General features: G+C 22.3%; 2 protein-coding genes across 3 annotated transcripts in view; both read right to left on the bottom strand.

Annotated features, from left to right (window-relative positions):
- The window catches only part of LOC117181358 (centaurin-gamma-1A), a 39,673-nt gene extending 21,501 nt beyond the window's left edge, over positions 1-18,172 (bottom strand). Inside the window, exons 1-6 of one of the 2 annotated variants that reach the window (XM_033373947.1) lie at positions 17,747-18,172; positions 11,659-11,891; positions 11,407-11,548; positions 6,473-6,622; positions 6,207-6,361; positions 1,808-1,950 (exon numbers count right to left, since the gene is read on the bottom strand). In XM_033373947.1, coding sequence (XP_033229838.1) covers positions 1,808-1,950; positions 6,207-6,361; positions 6,473-6,622; positions 11,407-11,548; positions 11,659-11,891; positions 17,747-17,912 — 989 coding nt within the window. In that variant the 5' untranslated portion in view covers positions 17,913-18,172. The remainder of the gene's footprint in view (positions 1-1,807; positions 1,951-6,206; positions 6,362-6,472; positions 6,623-11,406; positions 11,549-11,658; positions 11,892-17,746) is intronic. The other variant, XM_033373948.1, reaches the window with a different exon arrangement.
- A 5,236-nt stretch (positions 18,173-23,408) lies between these two features.
- The window catches only part of LOC117181363, a 27,470-nt gene continuing 25,436 nt past the window's right edge, over positions 23,409-25,442 (bottom strand). Inside the window, exon 6 of the mRNA XM_033373955.1 lies at positions 23,409-23,529. Coding sequence (XP_033229846.1) covers positions 23,454-23,529 — 76 coding nt within the window. The 3' untranslated portion in view covers positions 23,409-23,453. The remainder of the gene's footprint in view (positions 23,530-25,442) is intronic.

The raw sequence follows: 25,442 nt of genomic DNA, 5'->3' as shown, positions 1-25,442 counted from the left end.
TTTCAAGATTATAACCAAAAATTGCATAGTTAAATTTTAAGTTAAACAAATTAATATTTAACAATAAAAAAAACTAATGAAAAAAGTTTATATTTTTTTCAAACAAAGAAATGAAATTTCAACTGAAATGAATCTTTGACCAACAAAAAAAGCATTTTTATTAATGTAGTTCAACTTTAAAAAAAGCATAGTTGAAATTTCACCAAAATATAGGAAATTTAAACAAAATAATGACATTTTTAACTATAAAAAATTAATTTTTAAACCAAAAAAATCTAATTTTTAACAAATTACTTAATTTTTTAAAAGAAAGAGATGAATGTTTAACTGAAAAGTAAATCTTCAACCAATAAAATAAATTTCCAACAAAGAAGTTGAATTATTAACCAAAAAATGTTTAGTTTATAGCACAAGAAATAAATTTTCAACAAAAGTTTTCTTTTTTATAGCTAAAAAGTCGAATATTTTAGAAAACAGTTAATCTTTAAAACGGAAAATATGAATTTTCAACCGTATAGTTGAATTATCAATCGCAACAACACTATTTTCAATGAAATCGTTGCATTTGCAACCAAATAGTTAAACTTTTAAAGAAAATAAAGGATTTTTCAACAAAATATTTGAATTTTTTACGAAAAAATTGAATTTTCAAACAAAAAAGATGAATGTTTAACCAAATGTTCGAATTTTCAAACAAAAATGATTGAACTGCAACCAAATACAGTTGCAGTTTCAAAAAAAAAAAGTTGGATATTTTAATTAATAATAATCATTTTTTTAGAAGACATTTGAATTTCCTACGATGATGTTCATTTTGAACAAAAAAAGATGAATTGTCAACCAAAAAAAAATTACTTTCTATCAAAAAAGATGAATTTTTAATCAAAAAGAAAGAATTTTCTATTGAAAAGGGCAAATAAACGAAAAAAAGTCGAAATTTTGACGAAATAATATTACTTTAAAAAAAAAGTCATCATTTTCAAACAAAAAAACTGTTGCATTTTCGATGAAATAGTTGAAATTTTAAACAAAATAATTTTTGTTAGAATATTTGAATTTTTAACAACGAATTTGATTTACTAAAATGACTTCTCTAACAAGAAATAAGACTTTTCAAAATTGTTTGATAAAAAAAGATGACTTCTTAACAAAAAAGTCGAATTTTTATTTTAAAAATATTCATTTTCTGATGAAAGATATTAATTTTTAGCAAAAGAGTGGAATTTTCAAGAGAAAGAGGCAAATTTTAATGAGATAATTTAATTTTTAAAACGGAAAAGATGAATTTTCAACCAACCAGTTGAATTATTAACCACAACAAAATTATTGTCAACCACATAGTTGAATTTCTAAACCACAGAGATAAATTTTGAACCAAATGGTTGAATTTTCCAACAAAAATTATGGAACTTCAACCAAAAACAGTTGCAGCCTCAATAAATTAGTTGAATTTTCAAATCAAAAAACTAATTTTTTTTATAAGACATTTGAATTTTTAACAACGAAGGTAATTTTAAACCGAGAAAAAGATCAAGTTTCATCAAAAAAAAAAGTATGTGGAATTTAAACTAAGAGGTAAATTTCCAACCAAAAGAGGTGAATAAAAAAAAATTACTTTCAAATAAAAATGATTAAACTTTAACAAAAAAACTGTTATAATTTCAACCAAATAGTTTAATTTTGTATATACAAGTAGGAATTTCTTATCCTATGATTAAATTTTTGACAAAATATTAGAATTTTTAAACGAAAAGAATTAAGTTTAAAAAAAAAAGGAAAAATAGGATTTACTGATTTCCTGAATTACCTGATTGTTGTCGGCGTCAAAATAGAAGATCGAAAGTCGGCGTGAGGATTTTGGTGAAAACTCTCGTTCGCTATTGGCGAATCGCTTTGGGATGTGTTGAGTCTTGGAACTTCGGAACGAACCTCTTCACTCTTTTCAGAAATCTGCAGGTAAAGACGAAACAATTTTTTTAATCAAAAAAATTCCGTAGAAATTCATAAAAAAAAAATGAATTAAAAAAACAATCAATTGAATTTAAAACAATTCAAAAATATGAAAAAATAGATTGAACTGAGCAAGTTTGAAATGAGTTTAGAAACATTAAGGAGAATTTAAAAGATTTCAAGATGAAATAAGCAAAAACAATTTTAATCCATTGAATTCGGTAGAATACAGTAGATTTGAAACTATTCAAAACAACTTAAAATAATCCAGAATAAATTAATAATAATCCAAGGCAAATTCCAAATGAATTGCAAACAAATATTTGAAAATCTTTTGAAATCTTTATAAGCTACGAAATTTCTCACTGCTTAGGAATAGATTCTTTGAAATCCATTAAAATATTATAAAATCCCATGAAATTACGTGAAATCTGATGATAAATCTTTTAAAATTTCCTAAAATATTTAAAATCCTTTCATATCTTTTAAAATCCCTTACATGCTTTGCAATACCATTTTATTATTGAAATCAATTAAAAGTTACTTTTAATATTTTTAAGTAACATAAAATATTAAAAATCCTTTGCTCATTTTATCAATTGATTCTCACGACCAATTAAATAACATTTTTAATGAAGCAAAAAAATTCCATCGAATTACGTTAATTTAGAAGAATTCAATTGAATTAAAAAATTCAAAAGAATTCCAAAAAAAGATTTCCAAAAAATAATTGCAAATCTCTCCAAATCTTGGAAATCCTAAGAATATATTACATTTTTTAAAATAAATTCTTTAAAGACCACTATATTATTATTAAATTTCGTGAAATTCTATATTTGGCGATATTTTATGAAATCTTGGAAAATCGATTAAAATACCTTGAGAGCTTAAAAAAACATTCTTAAAATCATTAAAATCCTCGGAAGCCTTATAAAATTCTGTGAAATTTTATAAGGCTTCATAAGACCTTATAGATCTTGTAAAACCGTTCCATATCTTCCGAAATTCAAAAAAATTCTTTATTCTAAAATATTGCAAACAATTTAAAATCCCTTCCAATTAATGAAATTAATAAAAAAATTCCTTGGAATCTTTCTAAATTGCCTAAAATATTTAAAATCCTTTTCTCATTTTATCAATTAAATCTCACGATCAATTAAATAAAAACTTTAATGAATTAAACAAAATCCATTGCATTCATTTAATTTAAAAGAATTCCTAATAATTAAAAGAATTCAGGGTGAATTCCAAGAAATAAATTCAAATCTCTTGAAATCTTTGAAACTCCTAGAAATATCTTATTTTTTAAAATAAATTCTTTAAAAACCACTATATTAATATTAAATTTCGCAAAATTCTATAATAGCTGGTGATATTTCCAAAAAACTTGGGAAATTTATTAAAATACCAGGAGAGCTTAAAAAACCCGTATAACCATTAAAATCCCCGGAATCGTGTAAAATCGTTACATATCTTCCGAAATTCAAGAAAATTCTTTATTCTAAAATATTTCAAACGCTGTGAAATCCCTTCCAATTAATGAAATTAAAACAAAGTTCCTTGGAATCTTTTTAAATTTCCTAAAATATTTAAAACCCTTTGAAAACCTTTCAAATACTTCACTTTTTGGGAATAAACTCATTAAAATCCACTGAAATATTATAAAATCCTGTGAAATTCTATGATAATATTTCAAATTTCCCAGACAATTCTAAGTTAAAACATTCATATTTGCCGCAAAACTCAAAAATTTATTTTAATTGATCACGTTCACTCTAAAAATCCGTTAACATATCAAAGCGAACATTTTCAAAATAACTGAATTTTGAAACAAATACTTGAATTTTTATTTGAAAAATATCAATTATAAAAAAAAATGGTAAAATTAAACTGTTCATTAGAAAAGCTGAATTTTAAGAAAAAAAAATTCAAGTGAAATGAATATTTAATTGAAATAATTGAATTTTCAACCATAAAGGTGAATTTTCAAAGAAAAAGATTGATTTTCCCCCCAAAAAATACAATTTTCAAAAAGAAAAAAAAAACATGAATTTTTGAACAAAATAGTTGAATTTTGAACTAAAAAAAATCAACTTTTAACCTAACTCATGAATTTCAAATCAAAATGATAAATCTTCAACTACAATAGTTGAATTTTCAAACTAACAAACATTAATTTTTACTGAAAAAAAAAGATAAATTGTCAACAAAAACTTAAATTTTTAGTTAAAAAAATTAATTTTGAATCAAATAGTCACAGTTTTAACTAAGACTATTAAATATTCAACTAAGATTAAGAATATTTAAATGAAATAATACTATAGAATATTTAACTGGTATGATAGTTACATTTTCACTTGAAAAAAAAAAAAATTTCGTCCAAAAAGGAAACAAACTTTAAAAAAAAAACAGTTAAATTTTCGGAAAACATTCTTTTTCGTCCAAAGAAAATTTATTTTTAAATCAAATATCTCGTTTTTTAACACAAGAAATGAATTTTTAATTAAAATTATAAATATTAAAAAAATAAATAAAAATAATTTTTGACAAGAGTTCAACTTTTAACCAAGTAATTTTATTTACAACCTTCAACATGAATTTCCAACTAAAATGATAAATGTTTAACAGGAATAATGTAATTTTTAACAACAAAAAAAACTAACTTAAAAAAAATTTACATTTTCAAACAAAGTGATTAAATTTCAACTAAAATTATGAATCTTTAATTAGAATAGTTGAATTTCAAACCAGAAAGATCATTTTTCAGCTAAGATGATAAATATTTTAATGAAATAATTTAATTTTTGACCAAAAAGATGAATTTCAAACTAAAAAAAAAAAATGATAAATATTTAACTGAAATACCTGAATTTTTAACCGACAAAAAAAATTTTCAGACAAGAAGATTAACTTTCAAAGAAAAAGATAATGTTCTATTTAAAAAATCGATTTTTTAACAAAATAAGTGTATTTTCAACAATATAGTTGAATCTTCATTTTAAAATTTACCAACCTTCATTAAAATTGTTGAATTTTGAACTAGGGAAGAGCATTTTTCAACTAAAAATGGAACGGTTGAATTTTCAGTTGGAAATATTAATTTTTGACCAAACTGATTAATTTTAAATTAAAATGATGAACCTTCAACTGGTATAGTTCCAATTTTAATGAAAAACAAGAATTTTCAAACGTAAAAATTAATTTTCTACACAAAATACGAATTTTCCAAAAAGTACATACATTTTCAAACTAATAGTTGAATTTTTAAGTAAAAAATGTCAATTTTTAGCCAAACAGTTGAAATTTCATTGAAAAAAGATAAAAATTTTAATTTAAGATTGAAAAGAAATCTATTTTCTTATGAAAAAATTTTATATACTAAAAAAGCATGAAAAAAATTTACAATTAAAAAACAGACTTCCAAAGTACCTTACATTTCGGCTCATTGGAGAAAAAAATAACAATTGAAAAAAGAGAGAAAATAAATTTGTAACCAAAATTAAAAGTTACATTTTGTCTTAAAAACCTAATTGTTCACAACAAAAATACGCATTTTCAGCAATATCGTTAAATTTTTTACTGAAATAGTTACACTTTTAGATTTAAAAAAAAAAATGATTTCCAGCAAAGTAGTTAAATTTCCAACCAGAGTCAAGTTTTCAATTAAAATTATGAATCTTCAATAAATATTTAATTTTTAATAAATGAGTTAAACTTTTTTTCCACTGTAGATAATGTAGATATTACTTTTATAAATTGAACAAAATTATATAATTAATAAAATAATGAATTTTACCGCGATCAGAAATAAATTCCCGGATTCTAAATCAAAAACTCCTTAAAATAATTGAAATCCTTCGAAAATTTGATAAGATCCTTATGATAAAAACCTTCTAGGTCCTGTAAAATCGCTCAATATTTTCCGAAATTCTAGAAAATGCTTGGAATATTTTTTTCTTTAAGTTCCCTATCATATTTTAAATTAAAAGCTCTTGCAAATACCTTAAAAGTTAAATCTAAAATTAAAAAAAAAATCAAATTAAAATCTAAAATCTTAAAAATCTTCTGAAATTATTGGAAATTTATAAAGAAAAAAACTTCTCGGACTATTTAAAAATACCATAAAATATTTAAAAAATTCAGAAACAGATATATATATATATTAACCCATGAGTTTAATTTATTTGAAGAAAAGTCAGAGTCTGTGAGGGCTGCATTATATTAAATAAAAAATTTAATTTCATAAAGTAACTTACGTTCATTTTAACAGGGCTTGCGTTCACTTCTTTGGCAGGTAGCTGTATATTTTTTACACTCACAGGCGAGCAGAAATTCGAATCACTTTCGATCGCATGCTGTCCATTCGATCTCGAAGGTTTCATGTAGACTTTTTGGATAATTTTTTCGCAAACTGAAAACAAAAACAGACTCTCAATGATGTAATTCTATACGATTATTTATCTAAACAATATAAAAACGGGTTAAAAAATTTAATTTAATGAAAAATATCGAAATAAATTACCATCTTGAAAAACTCGCTCGACATTCAGACCATAAATAGCGCAAGTTTCATAGTAAGAACACCTTAAATCGCAAGCTAGTTTCCGAGGCCTCACGTCCTTTATAACACGAGGATTGCTGTCGTTTATTGAATCTGAAATGTTGCAACATGCTTCAAATTTAGTGAGATAGGATTTCTTTATCAGGGGAATTGTTGAATTTGCAATTTGACGAAAATTGATAATCAGGGTGTCTTACCTGACTGGGAAATCGGGAAAAATTGAAAAAATTGATTCAGTGATCGGGAGCCATTCCAATATTTCGCATTTTTTTAAACAATCGACTGGGAATATTCATACAGTTCGCGAGTTTGTTATAAATATTTTTTTTCCAGTTTCTAGGGATTTAATTATTAATATGTTTAAGTTTGAAAACTTTGAAAAGTTGTATTGCAAGATATTCTTAAATATATTAACACTATTGATTCATTAAAAAATTAAATAGTACGAAAAATATTATTAATTTAAATAATAATTCAAACCAATTTTTATTTTATCTTTTCATAGTTGAAATACAGGGCTAGTTTGTTTAAACTAAATGTGGGTTCTGTATCAAATTCAATTTAAATCGCTTCAAAACTTTTAAATCAAAAATATTGAATTTTCAACACGATAGATGATGTTTTAAACAAATAGCTAAATTTTCAACCGAAAAAATTAATTTTCTATACAAAAAAATACGATTTTTCAACAAATTAGATTAATTCTCAACCAATTAGCTGAATTTTCAAGAAAAAAATCAACTTTAAACCAAAAGTGGAAAGTTGAATTTTCAATTTAAAAAAATTAATTTTCCACACAAAAATAAACAAAAATGTTCAAATAGTGATGAATATTTAACTGGAATACTTGAATTTTCAAAAAAGACGATTAATTTTCTACAAAAAAAAAGACGATTTTCAAACAAAACGCATTAATTTTGAACAAAATGTTTTAATTTACAGTTTAAACAATTAATTTTCAACTATATTGATGAATCGTCATCTAAGATGACGAATCTCAAACTGGAATAGTTGAATTTTATACGAAAAAGATCAATTTTCAATTTAGATGATGAATTTTTAACTGGAGTAGTTTAATTGTCAACCAAGAAGATTATTTTTTACCAAAAAATATGAATTTTTAACTAAAAAGATAATTTTTCAATCAAAAATTGAATATTTAAATTTTCAGTAAAAAAAAATTGGTTTTGAACCAAAGAAAAAACGAATTTTTAACAAAATAGCTTATTTTCAACTAATGAGTTTAATTTGCAATTATAATAATAATCAATTTTTAAAACATTAATGATGAATTTTAAGTTAAAATGATGGAATATTCAATTGGAATAGATATATTTTCAATTGTTTTTAATTAACTAATCATCAACAACAAAAAACTAGTTGAAACAAATAATTACATCTTTAAACAAAGTACAAAAATTACAACCAAAAAGGCGAATTTTTAATTTAAAAAAGTTAATCGTCAGCCAAAGAAAAAACGAATTTTTAACCAATTAATTGAATTTTCAATCAAAATAATCAATTTTTAACAAACGAAGTATGTATTTTCAACTAAACTGATGGAATATTCAATTGGAATAGTCACATTTTCAGTTTTTAAAATAACTAATTATAAAAAAAATATTTTTGTAAAAAAATAGTTACATTTTTAAACAAAGTTAAAAAATTATAATCAAAAAGGCGAATATTCAGCTAAAATGATCAGTCTAATAATTTTTAATTAAAAAGGATCATTTTTCAGCCAAAAATTTAATATTTAAATTTGTAATTAAAAAAATTAATTTTCAACCAATGAATCGAATTTGAAATCAAAATAATAGAATTTTGAACCCAAAAGATAAATTTTTACCAACAAAGACGAATTTTGAACTAAAAAAGATCATTTTTCAAACGAAAATTAAATAGTTAAATCTTCTGTATAAAAAAATTAATTTGCAGACAAAGAAAAAATAATTTTCAAAAAATAACTCATTTTCAACTAATGATTTGCATTTTTAATTAAAATAGTGAATCTTCATTCGAAATAATCAATTTTTAACAAATAAATGATGAATTTGCAACTAAAATGGTGGAATATTCAATTGGCATAGTTATAATTTCAATTATCTATAAATAATTAATCAACAAAAAAACTAGTTTAAGAAAATAGTTTATTATCAAACAAAATAAAAAAATTACAATCAAAAAGGCGAATTTTGAAATAAAATGATAAATCTAAGAATTTTCAACTTAAAAAGATAATTTTTCATTCAAAAATAAAATATTTCAATTTTCAATTTAAAAAAAAAAAAATTATTTTCAGCCAAAGAAAAAACGAATTTTCAACAAAATAACTCATTTTCAACCAATGATTTGAATTTTCAATTAAAATAATGAATCTTCATTCAAAATAAACAATTTTTAACAAACAAATTATGAATGTTCAACTAAATGGTGGAATATTCAATTAGAATAGTTATATTTTCAATTATTAATATTAATTAATCGACCAAAAACTAGTTTAAAAAAATAGTTACATTTTCAAAAAAAATAAAAAAATATATATAACCAAAAAGGCGAATTTTCAATTAAAATAAAGAATCTTTAATCACAATAATTAACTTTTGACAAATCAATTATGACTTTTTAACTAAACTTATAGAATATTCAATTGAAATAACTAAATTTTTAGTTAAAAAAAAACAACTAATTATACAAAAAAAAACTAGTTTTGAAAAAAATATTTACACTTTCAAACAAAGTAACAAAATTCCAATAAAAAAGCTAATTTTCAACTAAAATGATGAATCTTAGAATAATATAGTTTTGAACGAAAAAGATTACTTTAAACAAAAAATGAAAAGTTCCCATTTCAGTAAACAAATTAATTTTTAGACCAAAAAGCGAATTTTTAATCATAATAATCAATTTTTAACAAATGAAGTATGTCATTTCAAATAAAATGATGGAATATCCAATTGAAATAGCTAAATTTTTAGTTAAAAAAAAAAAACTAATTATCAAAAAAATATAGTTTTGAAAAAAATATTTACATTTTTAAAAATGTAACAAAACTTCAATGAAAAAGCTAATTTTCAACTAAAATGATGAATCTTAGAATAATATAGTTTTGAACGAAAAAGATTACTTTAAACAAAAAATGAAAAGTTCCCATTTCAGTAAACAAATTAATTTTTAGACCAAAAAGCGAATTTTTAATCAAAATAATCAATTTTTAACAAATGAAGTATGTCATTTCAACTAAAATGTTGGATTATTCAATCGAAATAGTCACATTTTCAGTTTTTAAAATAACCAATTATAAAAAAATAGCTTTGTCAAAAAAAGTTACATTTTCAAACGAAGTAACAAAATTTTAAACAAAAAATCCAATTTTCTAATTAAATGATCAATCATTCACTAGAATGATAGAATTTTCGAACCGAAAATATCAATTTTTACCAACAAAGTCGAATTTTTAACCAGAAAGGATAATATTTTCAGTCAAAAATTAAATAGTTAAATTTTCAGTAAAAAATCATTTTCAGCCAAAGAAAAAACGAATGTTCAACAAAATAGCTCATTTTCAACCAATGATTTGAAATTTCAATTAAAATAATGAATCTTCAATAAAAATAATCAATTTTTAACAACAAAATAATAAAAATTAAAATTTGTAAACAATATAAAAAAGTTGGAAATAAAAAGGCCAATTTGACAAGAATAATAGAATTTTGAACCAAAAAGATGAATTTTTAATCAAAAAGATTAATTTATACCAAAAAAGTCGAATTTTTAACTAAAAAATTGTAATTTTTCAAACAAAAATGGAATAATTCAATTTTTAGCTACAGAAAAAGCGAATTTTTAATCAAATTGTTTCTTTTTTCAAATAAAAAAGACGAATTATCAAGAAAATGCATAAATTTTGACCCAGGTACTTGAATTTCCAACCAAAAAATATCAATTTTACACAAAAACTATAATAGTGAACTTTTCAGTTAAAACAATTAATGACAAAGTAAAAATATTTCAATATGTAAAATTAAGAAGTTTTTGATAAATTAGAATAACTATGGAAATAATTGTCATTTTTTAAAGTTTTTGGGCTTATTTTAAAGATAAATCGAAAGTATTCTCACAAATTTTTAGGATATATATTTTTTAATGTTGTCCCAAAAATATCTTAGCAATTTAGAAAAATATTCCAGACTTACCTTTAAAATTACTCAAAGATCTATACAAAAATGTCGATTATTTCCAGAGTCCAAGTCAAATAAAAATTTTTACTTTGGCACAAAGAATTTCCGTAAGAAATTATACTTTTATCTCCAAATCAAAATTTGTTTGAATATTAAAATGATTTTTTTTGCAAATAAAATTTTTCCGAAATATGAAACTTCTCTCTTCTCAATTTTAGAAAAAGGGAGTAAATTTTAATTAAATATTAATATATTTCGTTGAAAATCCAACTATTTTTTATTGAATATTTAATTATTTTGTCAAAAATTCTAATATTATAATTTTTTTGAAATGAATGTAGTTCTCACTCAGAACCGGAAACTTTCATAAAAAATTATAATTTAGAATTTGAGACAATCCATTTCCGTAAAAAATTATCATTTGACCTGGAACATCTAATTTTTTACATGAAACAGTCATTTGGAAACTAATTTTAATTCTGATTTAAAAATGATCTGACCTGAGAATTAGAATTATTGTCCAAAATTTCCTCTTCCAAATCAAAAATCTTCTAAAATATTTATAAATCGCTTGAAATCTTTAAAAAATAATGTTGAAATCATTATAATTTTTCAAACTCTTGCAAATTGACCGGGAAATATTAACAGTGGATCATGGAAAACCCAGGAATTAAAAATCATTCATCAGGCAGGCACCCTGATGAAAATTCAAACCTTGTACGCCAACAAGAATTTTCGGCACGTCGCACATGTTGCGAAAGGAACACATTCTATTGTAATAACTGCACGCCATCGAAAAACTCTCCTCGCTTTCCAAACTGAAGACGATTAATACAGCGTCTATCCATGATGAAAACTATTAAATAAAAATTCATATATAATTTTTTTTCCTAATTAAATGTAATTAACTTAGTTATTTAAGTTAAGGCGATTTTTCAACGACACAAAAAAATTTAAGAGTAATACCTGAGATTCTGGAACTCCCCCTTCGTCTCTGATCAAGAGTAAAAAGCTCTGATCATTGATGAAAACTTCTTTTTTGAATCGACCACCTTCTGGAGATTCTTCATGCATAAAAGAACCGGTTAAGTACCTATGTACCAATGCTGATTTTCCCGAATCGGAGGAACCAATAATTCCCAAATGTAATTCTGGTACGTCTCTTGCGAGCGTCCATTCGTGACTATTTACAAATGAATCTGAAATTATGTGAAAAGTTCAATATTAATTAGGCAATTTCAAAACTTAAAAAAATTCCAATCTTTTTCACAGTATTTCCGAAGAAAAATAATATTTTCCTGGTTGATTTTTAAGCGCTTATAATACTTATTATTCAATACTAATTGCTTTATCATACAGATTTTGAAATTAATTATACATTTTAGAACTCCAAGATCAAATATGATGTAAATTAGGTGTTCAGGGTGGCCGTTTTAATCGACGAAATAAATTCCCGGTCATTTCCCGGTTCGCAAACATTTTTCAGGGTGAATGAAATTTAAAAAATGGAACACTAAAGCTACCAAATTTTCCACTGGAGGTGGAACTTCAAAGTGAAACTGTTAAATTTTGAACTTTTAAAATTGAAATTTAAAAGTTTTTAATTAAAACATTTAGTATTCAAATGCTCAATAATTTACAAGTATAAAATTGAAGGTGCTAACATTTTTTAATATAAAAAAATATAAATCCACGTTATCATTTTCAATGCTCTGAATTAAAAAATCAATGAATGAACTTCAAAATTTTCAATTTTATATAATTTTAAGGAATTTTATGCTAGAAATATCAAACATTGAAAAATTGAAAAAATTTTAACTGAACACTTCTCAAATTAGAAATTCAATTATTTTCTTTTTAAATAGTTTAAACATCCTTGGAAAGCTTCAAAATTTTATTTCAAAATCTTGAGAAATCTAGAAGTTGTTCTAAATTTGTTTAAAATTTAAAATTATTTTTGAAATTTTTTCAGAACTTCTAAATAACTGTCAAAATTAATTGAATTTTTTCTACAATTTTCAGAAAATCCTGCGAACTTTAGAAAATTTCTTTACAATTTGAATGTATAAATAACAATGAACATTTATTACTCCCAGGCGAAATTTGAGTAATTTTAAGAGATATGTAGAAGTTTTGAAAAGATTCAAACTTAATTTAAAACTTGAAATGATAGCCTAATATAAAACAAAACGTAGATTTTCGCAGATTTTAAACCAAAAAAATTAGATTCTTTTCAAGAATTGTGAAAGGCTTCATAAGAATAAAAACATTTTCTTAAGATTCCTAGGAAAATTTAAAAAACTTTCCATTTTGAAAAAGTTTTTTAAGAGAATATTTAAAAATTTTTCCAAAGATTTAAAATAAAATTTTCAAAAAAAGATTCTAAAAGATTTTAAGGAAACTTTCTAAAATTTGTATGATAATTTTTTATATTTTTAAAGCTCCTAAATATCTCTTAAAATTACTCAAATTTTTTGTACAAATGTTCATTTGTAAATTATACATCAACATTTTAAAATTTCACTTCCAACTTAAGCATTTTTAAAATAAAACAATTAAAATTGTAACCTTCAAAGTTTAATGGCTCTTCGAAATTTTAACGATTCCAGGTTTTCTATGTCAAACAATTCAGTTAAAGATTCTTTACTTTTAAATATTGTTGAATTCTCTACTAAATAGTTGCATTTTTATCCAAAAAAGATGAAATTTCTCTTTAAACAGATGAATTTTTATAAAAAATAATAAATAAATAGTTTTATTTTCATCCAAAAAAGATTCGAGCTGACTTTTCAAGGTCAAAATAGAATTCTTCTAAACAAAAAACAAGTTTCTACAAAAGAAATTGAATTTTCCATCCAAAAATACAACTTTTTAACAAAAATGTTAAATTCTGCACCATATAGTTACATTTTTATTCAAAAAATATGAAATTTCTCTTAAAAAATAGGAATTTTTATTTCAAAAAAATAAAAATAAAATAGTACAATTTTCATCCAAAAAATATTTCAGTTGAATTTTTGAAATCGAAGTATGAGTGTTTTTTAACAAAAACGAGGTTTCTACAAAATAAATCGAATTTTCAATCCAAATATACTTTTTAACAAAATTAAAAATTTTTAATTTAATGGGTTAAAAATTGAATATATTAGACTGAAACAATATTTTTAATTTAATAAAATCTTTTAATTAAGAATATATTAATATGAAGTTCTTGTTAAGTTAAAAATAGTTTATAAACTTTCAGTCACACGTTCATATTTGTTTAATGACTAAGACTTTCACATTAAAACCGTTTAAGTTTTAACGTTAAAATCTGAAAATTCTTAAATTTTAAACTGGTTTAAAATCATTTTTTCAAATCGTTTTTATTCACTTTTTTTTGCTTAAAGTACAGATAAATTTAAATAAATTTACTTATTAAATAAAAATGTTTCTTATCCAAAATTGTCAACATCAAATGCTTTTATTTTTTATCTGTCCAAGTCTTTAAAAACCCATTTAAAAATTATTTAATAAGCTAAATAATAGAATAATTGAAAAATATAACAATTCTACTAATTATTTAAAAACTGTTAAAATCGAAAGTAGACAGATTTATCATCTACAAATTTGTAAAATTCCCGGTAAAAACAAATCACTGTCATTTCCCAGTTTCAAACAATTCTCGATCACACTCTGCAAATAAAAAGAATTAAATTTTTGTGAAAAAGATTATTTTCTAACAAAATAGTTGAATTTTCTACAGAATAATTAAATTTTTAACTTAAAAGTAGATTTTTTAACAGAAATGAAGAAATTCTGGATTAAAAATATTATAGAAGACTTTTCAAGTAAGAAGACTTAACTTTCATCCATAAAAAGGTGAAATTTTCAAACAAAAGAGATTGCTTTTATATCAAATAATGATTTTTCAATCCAAAAGGATGGATTTTATATCCAAAAAGACGAATTTTCAACAAAATTGTTGAACTTTCAACAAAACAATGCAATTTTTCACGAAAGAGTAGAATTTCTCACAAAAGTGATGAATTCTGAACCCAAAATACAATAGCACGCTTTTTAATTAAAAATAATTTTAAAAAAGTTAAATTTTTGACAACAAATCATGCATTTTCAAATACAATAATTAAATTTTCAAACCAATAGTAGATTTATTAATTATTTTTATTATTTTAAATCATTAGAATTAACTTTCAAACGAAAATATGAGTTTTAGACTATAAATAGGCATTTTTAACACAATAGTTTAATTTTCAACAAAATAATTAGATTTTCAAGCTGATAGTATAATATTTTACAAAAAATATGAAATCTGAACCCAAGCTACAATAGTAGATTTTTTTAATTTTCGACCAAAAAGATAAACTGTCGACGAAAAAAATATGAAATTTCAACCAAACAATATAATTTTTAACAAAAAACAGAAAAAAATTTCAGTCAAATTTGTTTTCCATGCAAAACAAACGAATTTTTAATAAAATAGTTTAATTTTTAACCAGAAATGTATTTCCTATTAAAATTATGAACCTTCAACAACAAAATTATTTTTCAGCAGAAACTGTGATAGTTAGTATTTCAATCAAAACATATTTAAATAGAAATAGAAAACAGTTGAATTCAACCAGAAAATAAAAAATTGGAAAGTAAAATTTCCAGTTGAAAAAAATTACTTTCAACCAGAGATAAATTTACAACCAAATAGTTCAATTTTCAACATATGAGACGGTTTTTAAGTAAAAAATTTGAATCCTAAGCCAAAAAAATCCATTTTTAACGAAAGATTAAAATAAAAAATATTTTATTTAAAATAAAAAAATAGTTGAGTTCAACCACAAAAGCCAAATTATGACAACAGTTGAATTTTCAACAAAGGAATATTTTTCAGTCTACCGAGAAAAAATTTCAAACAAACTGTTAAATTTTCAGGCAAATATTTTATCTATGTAGTTGAATTTTCTACGGAAATGGTTTATTTTCAATTGCGAAAAAATGAAATTTCAACTAAAATAATGAATCTTTGATGAAAACAATTTAATTTTCAACAAAGTCAGGGCGGTTTCCCCGTTCCAATTAAAAGTAATATATTCATATTCGAATTTTTAAACAAAGGTTTACATTTTCCGCTAAAAAATTACAATTTTTTTGACAAAAAACGAAATAGTTAAACTTTCAGTTCAAAAAATTAATTTAAAAAAAAGGTATTTTAATGGAAATAGTTCAATTTTTAACAAAAACTGATAAATTTTGAAATAAAATTATGAATCTTCAACTGGAATACTGAAATATTAAGCCAAAAAGATGAATTCTCAATTAAAATGAGGAATATTTAACTGGAACACTTGAATTTGCAAAAAAAATTTGAATGAAAAGATTAATTTTCTACAAAAAAAATACAATTTTTGAGGGAAGGTAAATTTTCAACCAAACAGTTTCATTTCGAACTAAAAAAATATGAAATTTGAAACTTCAAATAGGGCGTCACCTCTGTTTAATGTTTAATCAAACAGATAAATTTTTAACTACAACTGTGGAATTTTCAATTGGAATAAGTTAAATTCTCAGTTGAAAAAACTACTTTCAACAACAAAAAACTAACTTTCATAAAAATATTTAAATTTTCAAATAAAGTGATGAATTTTTAACTGAAATAAGAAATCATGAACTAAATTAATTGATCTTTTTACCAAAAAAATTAATTTTCTACCAAGAAGATTAATTTCTGCCAAAAAAAGACGAATTTTCAACTAAAAAAGATGCTTTTTTAACAAAAAATTGAATAATTAAATTTTTAATAAAAAAAATTAAATGTGAACCAAAAGAAATGAATTATTAATAAAATGATAGAATATTCGATTGGAAGAATATTTTCATTTTCAGTTAAAAAAAGAATAATTTTCAACCAAAAAACATGCAAAGAAAACACAAGTTTTTAATCAAACAGCTCATTCTTTAACCAAAGAAATGCATTTTTTATTAAAACAATAAATATTCAAGAACAAAAATTAATTTTTAACAAAAGATAATGTATTTTTTGAACAAAATACGTGAATTTTCAACGAAATAGTTGAGTTTTTATTTCAAAAAGACAACTTTCCATCTAAATTGTTGAACTTGGAACAAACTAGATGAATTAAAAAAGAGAGATAAAATTTCAACTAAAATGATGCATTTTCACCCAAGAAAATTTAATTTTTAACAAGCTGCAAAATTTTCTGCAGCAGATGAATTTTTAATGAAAAAGACAAATTTTCTACAAAGCAGTTGAATTTTTAACAACAAAAAAGTGGATTTTTAAACCAAATATAATTCAGATAAAAAAAATGGACAGCAAAACAAAAACGTTTCCAGGGTTTCCAGGTGTGTAGACATCTTGTCAACATTCTGAATAAAATAAAGATTTCAAAAATATTCTCATAAAGTAGTGCAAACAATTTCAAGTAACAAAATTGTTATTTTGAGTTTTCAAAATTGGTTAGAAAATTCTAAATTATTTAATATTTCCGTAAAATATTCTCTCAATCATTTATTTAAATGCAAATCCACACATTTCTCTTGCCTTATGAATTACAAATATTCCTAGAAAGTAGGAAATACTTTCCCAATGCGGAATTGAGCAAAAATATAAAACTAAACTTTGCACAAATTTAATTTCCAATCAAGTTAGCATAAACAGAATACAAATTCGGATTAGAAGTTCTCCTTAACCCAGTTTTTAAATTTATGTCACTCAATTCTGAACAATCAATATAATCGATTCACTCTTCAAATCGATGCTAATTTATTATTAACTGTACTTATTCCTATCAATTTTTATCCCCGTGACCTTTGAAGGTGAAATCTTACTATTAGTACTCTAATTAAATAATTAAATGCTTACATAACGAAAATAGTTTTAAAAAAGTTGATGCACAATCCAAATTTCTGTAGGTAATACAAATTTAATGATCTAATTGCTAAATACGGTTATGCAAATGAAAACGAGGAGTGTCTCATTGTATCTCAATACGTGGGATTGAAGTGACTTCAATTAAAATAATTAAAGCTAGCAACTTACCTTCAATAGCAACAACATGCTCCCGAATTTGTTTGGCAATATGCGTATCCGTCAAGAGATCGATAAGGTCGTAAATCGCATAAATTGAGGGATGAACACTTTCAAATCGCTGAATTTCTTGCCGAATCGCGAGGGAGTGATCGTGGCCACTTTGACCCGTTGTCATTTTCAGAGATGAGCAAATTTTGTTACAATAAATAATAAATTAGTTTAAAATGCAGCGCGGTGCTGCATTGTTGCGTACGTGGCTGGCGAAGCACTTTAATTGATTGTTTCTACATCATTCGGAAATGAGAAAATCGAACCGTCAGCAGCCGCGTTTGTCAAATATTTATAAACATTATTAGCAAGCAAAATAGGTTATGTGGTTATTTCACTTTATTACATGAATGAAAGCAAAACAAGAAGCGCCCATTCCTTCTTTTGTTGCTTCCTTGCTGCGACTGACGGACGGGCGAATGCGAAATTCATTGGTTGACTTGAATCGTGAACGTCGGCCATTTTGTCAGAAATAAGAACGCTGATTGGCTCCCTTCTTCTAGATCGTGGGTAAATATTCTTTGGGCGCCATTTTTGAAAATGCGGGGCTCAAAATTTAAGAGATAGAATTTAAGTGTTTTTTTTTCATTTAAATGTGAACCTAAGTAATAGTATCGAACTATTTTGAGTTTTTCGAAAGTCCAATATTGTATTTTTAGTAGATAGTTCATCTTTTTGGTAGAAAATAAACTTTTATTTAAAAAATTAATATATTCTGTTTTTTAAGATTGTGAAATAAAATCTTTAAACATTTTAAGGATTTTAAAAGGTATCAAAATAATAAAAACACTTTTTTTAATATTCCTGGGAAAATATTTTAGTCGAAGTAATTTTAAGAGAATAAATTATTTTAGTTTTTGGAACAATTATTTTAATTTTTCGGAATTTTAAAACAATTTTAGGAAATTTTCGAATAATTTTTAAATACATGTAAAAGGTTTAAAAGCTTTAATTAAAACCATTACATCTTTAATTGATCATTCACCTTTTTCTGTTTAAAAATAATATATTTTTTTTATTTATTATTTTGTAAAAATTTGAAAATGCTTTTTGAAAGACTTTTCTTTACATTCGTGGGAAAGTTTTTAATGATTTTCTATTTTTAAAAATTAGTTTTTTAAGAAGAGAAAAAATTTCACTATTTCAAAAAATGTCGAAAAAATCAGCAATTATATATCAAATAATTTCAAAATCAGCAAGTTTCTCAGTAATTTTGAAATATTTTTCTAAATTTTAGGAATAATTTTAGTTAGTTGAAAATATGTTTAAAAAATTCGATTGATACAAATTGAATTCAACTATTTTGTTAAAAAATCGTATTTTTTGGATGAATTTAATCCCTTTTTATTTAAAAATAAAATTTGGTACAGTTCATATATCAAATTTAACGTTCAGAATTCACTCTTTTAGTTGAAAATTCACTTCTTTTTTAAATTTATAAATTTTTATTTTTGAAGATTCGGAATAAAATTTTGAAACTTTTTGAGGATTTTAAAATATATAAAAATATCATTATTTTTAATAGTCTCGGGAACAGTTAAAATAAATTTTTATGTTAAAAAAATAGTTTTAATAGAAAATATTAATAAAGATTTTTGAACAATTATTTTCATTTTTCAACATTTTTAAATAATTTTAGGGAATATTCGAATAATTTTTTAATGCATTTTAAAACGTTTAAAATTATTATTTCAAATTAAAATTTCTTTTTGTTAAAATATCAGCTATTATTACATCTTTAATTGAGAATTCATATCATTCGGATAAAAAAATCTTTTTTTTTTTTGTTTAAAAATGAATTGTTTTGTATTCGTGGAAAAATTTTAAATGATCTTTTATTTAGAAAAAAATACTTTTTAAGATTAGAAAAAAATTTCACTATTACAAAAAATGTGGAAAAAAATCAGCAATTATACATCAAATAATTTCAAAATCATCAAGTTTCTCAATCTATTTTCTTGTAATTTTGAAATATTTTTCTAAATTATAGAAATAATTTGAGTTAGTTGAAAATGTTTAAAAAAATTTTTTGATACGAATTGAATTCAACTGTTTTATTAAAAAATCGTATTTTTTGGTTGAATTTAATCCCTTTTTATTTAAAATTAAAATTTTGTATAGTTTATATCTCAAATTTTACGTTGAGAATTCACCTTTTTAGTTGAAAATTCACATCTTTTTTATATTTATAAATTATTATTTTTGAAGATTCGGAATAATATTTTGAAACTTTTTAAGGATTTTAAAATATATAAAAATATCATTTTTTTAATATTCTCGGGAACATTTTAAATAAATTTTTATGTTAGAAAAAAAAACAGTTTTAATAGAAAATATTAATAAAGATTTTTGAACAATTATATTCATTTTTCAACATTTTAAAACAATTTTAGGAAATATTCGAATAATTTTTTAATACATTTTAAAACGTTTAAAATTATTATTTAAAATTAAAATTTCTTTTTGTTAAAATATCAGCTATTATTAGATCTTTAATTGAGAATTCATATTTTCGGTTAAAAAATAATAGAGATTTTTGAACAATTATCATTTTTCAAAATTTTAAAACAATTTCAGGAAATATTCGTATAATTTTTATATAATTTTAAAACATTTAAAATTATTAGTTAAAATTTATTTTTGTTAAAATATCAGCTATCATTACATCATTAATTGAGAACTCATATTTCCAGTTAAAAAAATCTTTTTTTGCTTAAAAATTAATTATTTTGAATTCGTGGGAAAATTTTTAATGAGTTTTTTATTTGAAAATTCAGCTCTGTAAGTTGTACTTATTTAGTGGATAATTCATCTTTTTTGGTTGAATTAAACTGTTTTTTTAATTTTTTAATTAAAATCTTTTTTGATCGAACTATTAAATGTTAAATTTTTCGTTGATAATTCATATTTTGGTTTAAAATATTATTTTTCTGATAGAAACTCAAAATTTGTGTTAAAAATAATGTAATGCTATAAAATTCTTATTTTGATAAAAAATGTAACTACATATTTGGTTGAAAATTAACTTTTTTGTTAAAAATTCATATTTTTGTTTGAAAATTCAACTATTCTAGAAAAATTCCTTTTTTTTTTACTTAAAATTTTAAGTTTGATTTTTTTTTTTAATAGAAAATTTGTATTTTGACTAGATAACTTTATAATTTGCTTTAATTTTTTTTCTACTAAATCTTTCTTGGTTGAAGATTATTCTCTTTTGTTGAAAAATAATTTTTTTTCAAGTGAAAAATTAATTTTGGTATTGAAAATTCACTTTTTTTTACTCGAAAACTTCACTTTTTTCTAAAGCCCGGATTTAAAAGTGTATTTTTTCATATTTTTTCAATCTAATTATTTTGTCAGTTTTTTTGGTTCACAATGAACTTTAATTTAAAATAAATATATTTTGATTCTTGAAAAAATGTAGTAGTGATTTCTGGGAAATTTTAAATGATTGCTTTGAAAAAGTAATTTGATTTAAAAATATTTTTCAAAATTTCAAAAGATTCCCAAAATTGTCGAAAAAAAATCTTGAAGATGTTAGAATAATCGTTTTTATTTTTCAGAAAGTTTCGAATCATTTCGAAAGGTATCAATCAAGAAAATAAAAAAAACTTTCTTAAGATTCCTGGCATAATTTTCAATTACATTTTATTTTGGAAAATTATTTTTCGAAAATTTAAAAAATTTTTTAAAAGATTTTCAAACATTTCGAAAAAAATCAGCAAGATTTTGAGTCATTTTTTAATAGATTTTTCTAAATTTGAAGAATAATTTGAGTTAGTTAAAAAATTTATCTCTTTTGGTAGAAATTTAGATTTTCTGTTTAAAAACGCAAATGTTTAGTGAAAAATTAATCTTGTTTTATTGACGATTTAACTATTCTCTTAAGAATTTTTTTTTAAATGAATTCCACTTTTTTTTTTTAATTCAGAATTAAAATATTTTTCAGTTTAAATATGAAATTTTACAAATTTTGTTCACAATCCATCTCTTTAACTAAATATTAAACTATCTATTTAAAATTTGAAATACTTGATTAATAATTAGCTTTTTTGACTGAAAATTCTTAATTTTAGTTAAAAATTCATCTCTTTGTTTGAAAATGTAACTAATTCACTGAAAATTTGTATTTTTTGGTATTAAATTAATCATCTTCATAGAAAAAGAATCTATTTCGTTAAAAATCAAATATTTGGTTTAAGATTATTTTTTGTTGTTGAAAACTCATATTTTCCAGATAAAAATTAAAAGTTTTTTGGTGAAAATTCGTTTTTTTTTTTGCATTAAATAAACTGTTTTTGATTAAAAATTTTAAAAAATTTTATTGAAATATCAACTATTATATTTTTGGTTAAGAAAGAATATTTTTTGGCATGAAAATTGAATAATTTATTAAATAAATAAACTTTTTGGTTGAAAATCAATCTGTTTTGGTTAACGAATGAACTATTTCGTTGAAAATATTTCTTTTTTAGATGAATTTTGGTCGAAAATGTAACTATTTTATTGAAAATTTGTCTTTTTTGGTAAAAAATTACTCTTCTTCATAGAAAATTCAACTATTTGGTTTAAAAATTAAATTTCTTGTTAAAAACTCATATTTTTGATTTAAAAAATGCCAGTTTTTGCTAAAAATTCGTTCTTTTTAGATATATTAAACTGTTTTTTATTTTTAAATATTTCTTATTAAAATATTAACTATTGCATTTTTTGCTGAGAAACCATGCGTTTTGGTTGAAAATTCAACTACTTGGTTGAAAGTTGTTAAACTTAAATTAATTTTTTTTTGTAATTTATTTTCTTTTCTAAAAATTCAACTGCCCTGTAAAAAATCCGCATTTTTGGCTTGAAAATTCAATCTTGTTTGAAAATCAAATTTAATTTTGTTTTTGGAAAACTCATCCTTCTTTTAAAATCTCACGTTTTTCGGTCAAAATTGTGTCTTTTTTGGTAGAAAGTTAATTTTCTCGGTTAAAGAATTATCTTTTTGTTTGAAAATGCCATAATTTTTTTGTATTTTTTTTTCATTCTTGAATGAAAAATCTCTATTGGTTAGAAATTTATCATTTTTAGTTGAAAACTGATCTTCTTTAGTCAAAAATTCATATATTCTGTTAAAACTTCGTCTTTTCTGGTAAAAAATTAATCTTCTAGTTAAAAATTCTTCCTTATGAATTAAAACTATTACTTGAAATGTTATAAATTTTGAAGAGTTTTAAATTAAATTTAATACAGTACCCGAATTAATTCTATTTAAAAGAATTTATTCAAATTCGAGAAAAATTTCCTGATTTCTCGTTCCTAGAGTATTTTTGCCCGTTAAGTGAACCGTAAAAAAATGTTTTTTTGGCTTCGTCTTGTAATATTGGGAAGGAGTCGAAATACAAAAGGTTGTAGACAGAATATAAAAAAAAATGGTAGACCCTGTGAAAATTATTTTAAGAAAACAAGTTGATGAATGTAAATCTTTATTAATGTATTACCTTGCTTGAAATAATTTTTTTAGCATAAAAGGCTAATTCCATATAAATTAAAAAAAAAAGAGTCTGTTCTATGCAAATTTGGCATTATATATACAACCAAATGGTGTTCCTTACTGAGTTTAAAGTCGTATACTGTTCGCCAATAGTTTTAGAAAAATTCATTGATTGATACACAAATTTTCTGATTATTCATCGAACAATGCTCGATGCACAGCTCCTAGACTAGGTTGAACGTAACTTGAACCAGTGCCTCTTCTAGATCTGGAAGGAAAAATAAATTCCAAATTTTAGGTAAAAAACGGTATTTTTTTCTCGAAAAAAAGGAGATTTTATTTATTACTAAAAAATTTTTATATCATAGGGATCTCTCGTGAATATTTCACAAAAGTTCCCTCAGGATGGCCGTTTTAATCGAAGAACAAAATTCCCAGCCATTTCCCGGTTTTTTCCCGGCTCGCAAACATTTTTCACAGCCGATGAAATTTAAAAAATCAAACAATTTTCTAAACATTTTTCCATATAAAGTAATAAACAACAAATTACAGCATTCAAAGTGGAACCCTTGAATTCCAAACTTTTAGCATTGAAATTCAAAAATTTTCAATTCAAAAATTGTGTATTCAAAAGCTCAAAAATGTACACGTACCAAATGGAAGGTACTAACACTTTTCAATTAAAAAATGTTAAATGAAATGCAAATAAACTGCAAAATTTAGAACTTTTATAAATTATAGAGTTCAAAGATTCAAATTAAGTTCCAAAAATATAAATCCGTGTTAACAATTTCAATAGTCTAAATTAAAGAATAAAGCAATGAACTTTAAAAATTTTCAAAATTATATTATTTCAAGTAATTTTAAGCTAGACACATTAAAAATTGAAAAATAATTTTTTTAACTTAACAGTTCTTAAATCATTTTAAATAGTCTAGGCAAGCTTTAAAATGTATTTCAAAATCTTGAAAAATCTAGAAGTGGTTTTAAATTTTTCCCAATTCATAATAATTTTTGAATTTTTTTTCGGAACTTTTAAATATATTTCAAAATAAATTGAATTTTCTCTATAAGTTTTAGAAAATCCTGCAAATTTAAGAAAAAATTTGAATTTATAAATAATAATAGAACACTTATTATTTGTAAAAATATTAAAGTAATTTTAAGAGATATTTAGAAGGTTTAAAGCGATTCGAATTAAATTTAGAACTTGAAATAATTTTAAATACTTACAGCCGAATTTAAAATAAAATTTATATTTTTGCAGATTTCAAAAAAAAAATTTAGAATTTTTTTAAGAATTGTGAAAGACTACAAAAGAATAAAAATTTTCTTAAGATTCTTTTAAGCCAGACACATTATAAATTGGAAAATAATTTTTTTAACTTAAAAGTTCTTAAATTAGAAGTTAAATTATTTTTATTTTAAATAGTCTAGGAATTCTTCAAAAGTTTTAAAATTTATTTAGATATCTTGAAAAATCTGGAAGTGTTTAAAAATTTTTCCAATTTCCAAATAATTAAAAATTTTCTTTTCGGAACTTTTAAATATATATGTCAAAATGAATCGAATTTTTCCTATATCTTTTAGAAAATCCTGCAAATTAAAAAAAAAAAAATTTTGAATTTATAAATAACAATAGAACACTTATTATTTGTACAAAATTAGAGTAATTTGAAGAGATATTTAGAAGTTTTAAAAAGATTCGAATTAAATTTAGAACTTGAAATAATTTTAAATACTTACAGCCGAATTTAAAATAAAATTTATATTTTTGCAGATTTCAGAAAAAAAATTTAGAATTTTTTTAAGAATTGTGAAAGACTACAAAAGAATAAAAATTTTCTTAAGATTCTTTTAAGCCAGACACATTATAAATTGGAAAATAATTTTTTTAACATAAAAGTTCTTAAATTAGAAGTTATATTATTTTTATTTTAAATAGTCTAGGAATTCTTCAAAAAATTTTTAATTTATTTGGAAATCTTGAAAAATCTAGAAGTGTTTAAAAATTTTTCCACTTTCAAAATAATTAAAAATTTTGTTTTCGGAACTTTTAAATATATATGTCAAAATGAGTCGAATTTTTCCTATATCTTTTAGAAAATCCTGCAAATTAAAAAAAGATAATAATTTTGAATTTATAAATAACAATAGAACACTTATTATTTGTACAAAATT

The sequence above is a fragment of the Belonocnema kinseyi genome, chromosome 10 (genome assembly GCF_010883055.1).
Source record: "Belonocnema kinseyi isolate 2016_QV_RU_SX_M_011 chromosome 10, B_treatae_v1, whole genome shotgun sequence".
In the NCBI taxonomy this organism is placed as follows: Eukaryota; Metazoa; Arthropoda; class Insecta; order Hymenoptera; family Cynipidae; genus Belonocnema; species Belonocnema kinseyi.
Note: the sequence above shows the minus strand (reverse complement) of the source record. Positions and strands in the feature narration are given on the sequence as shown.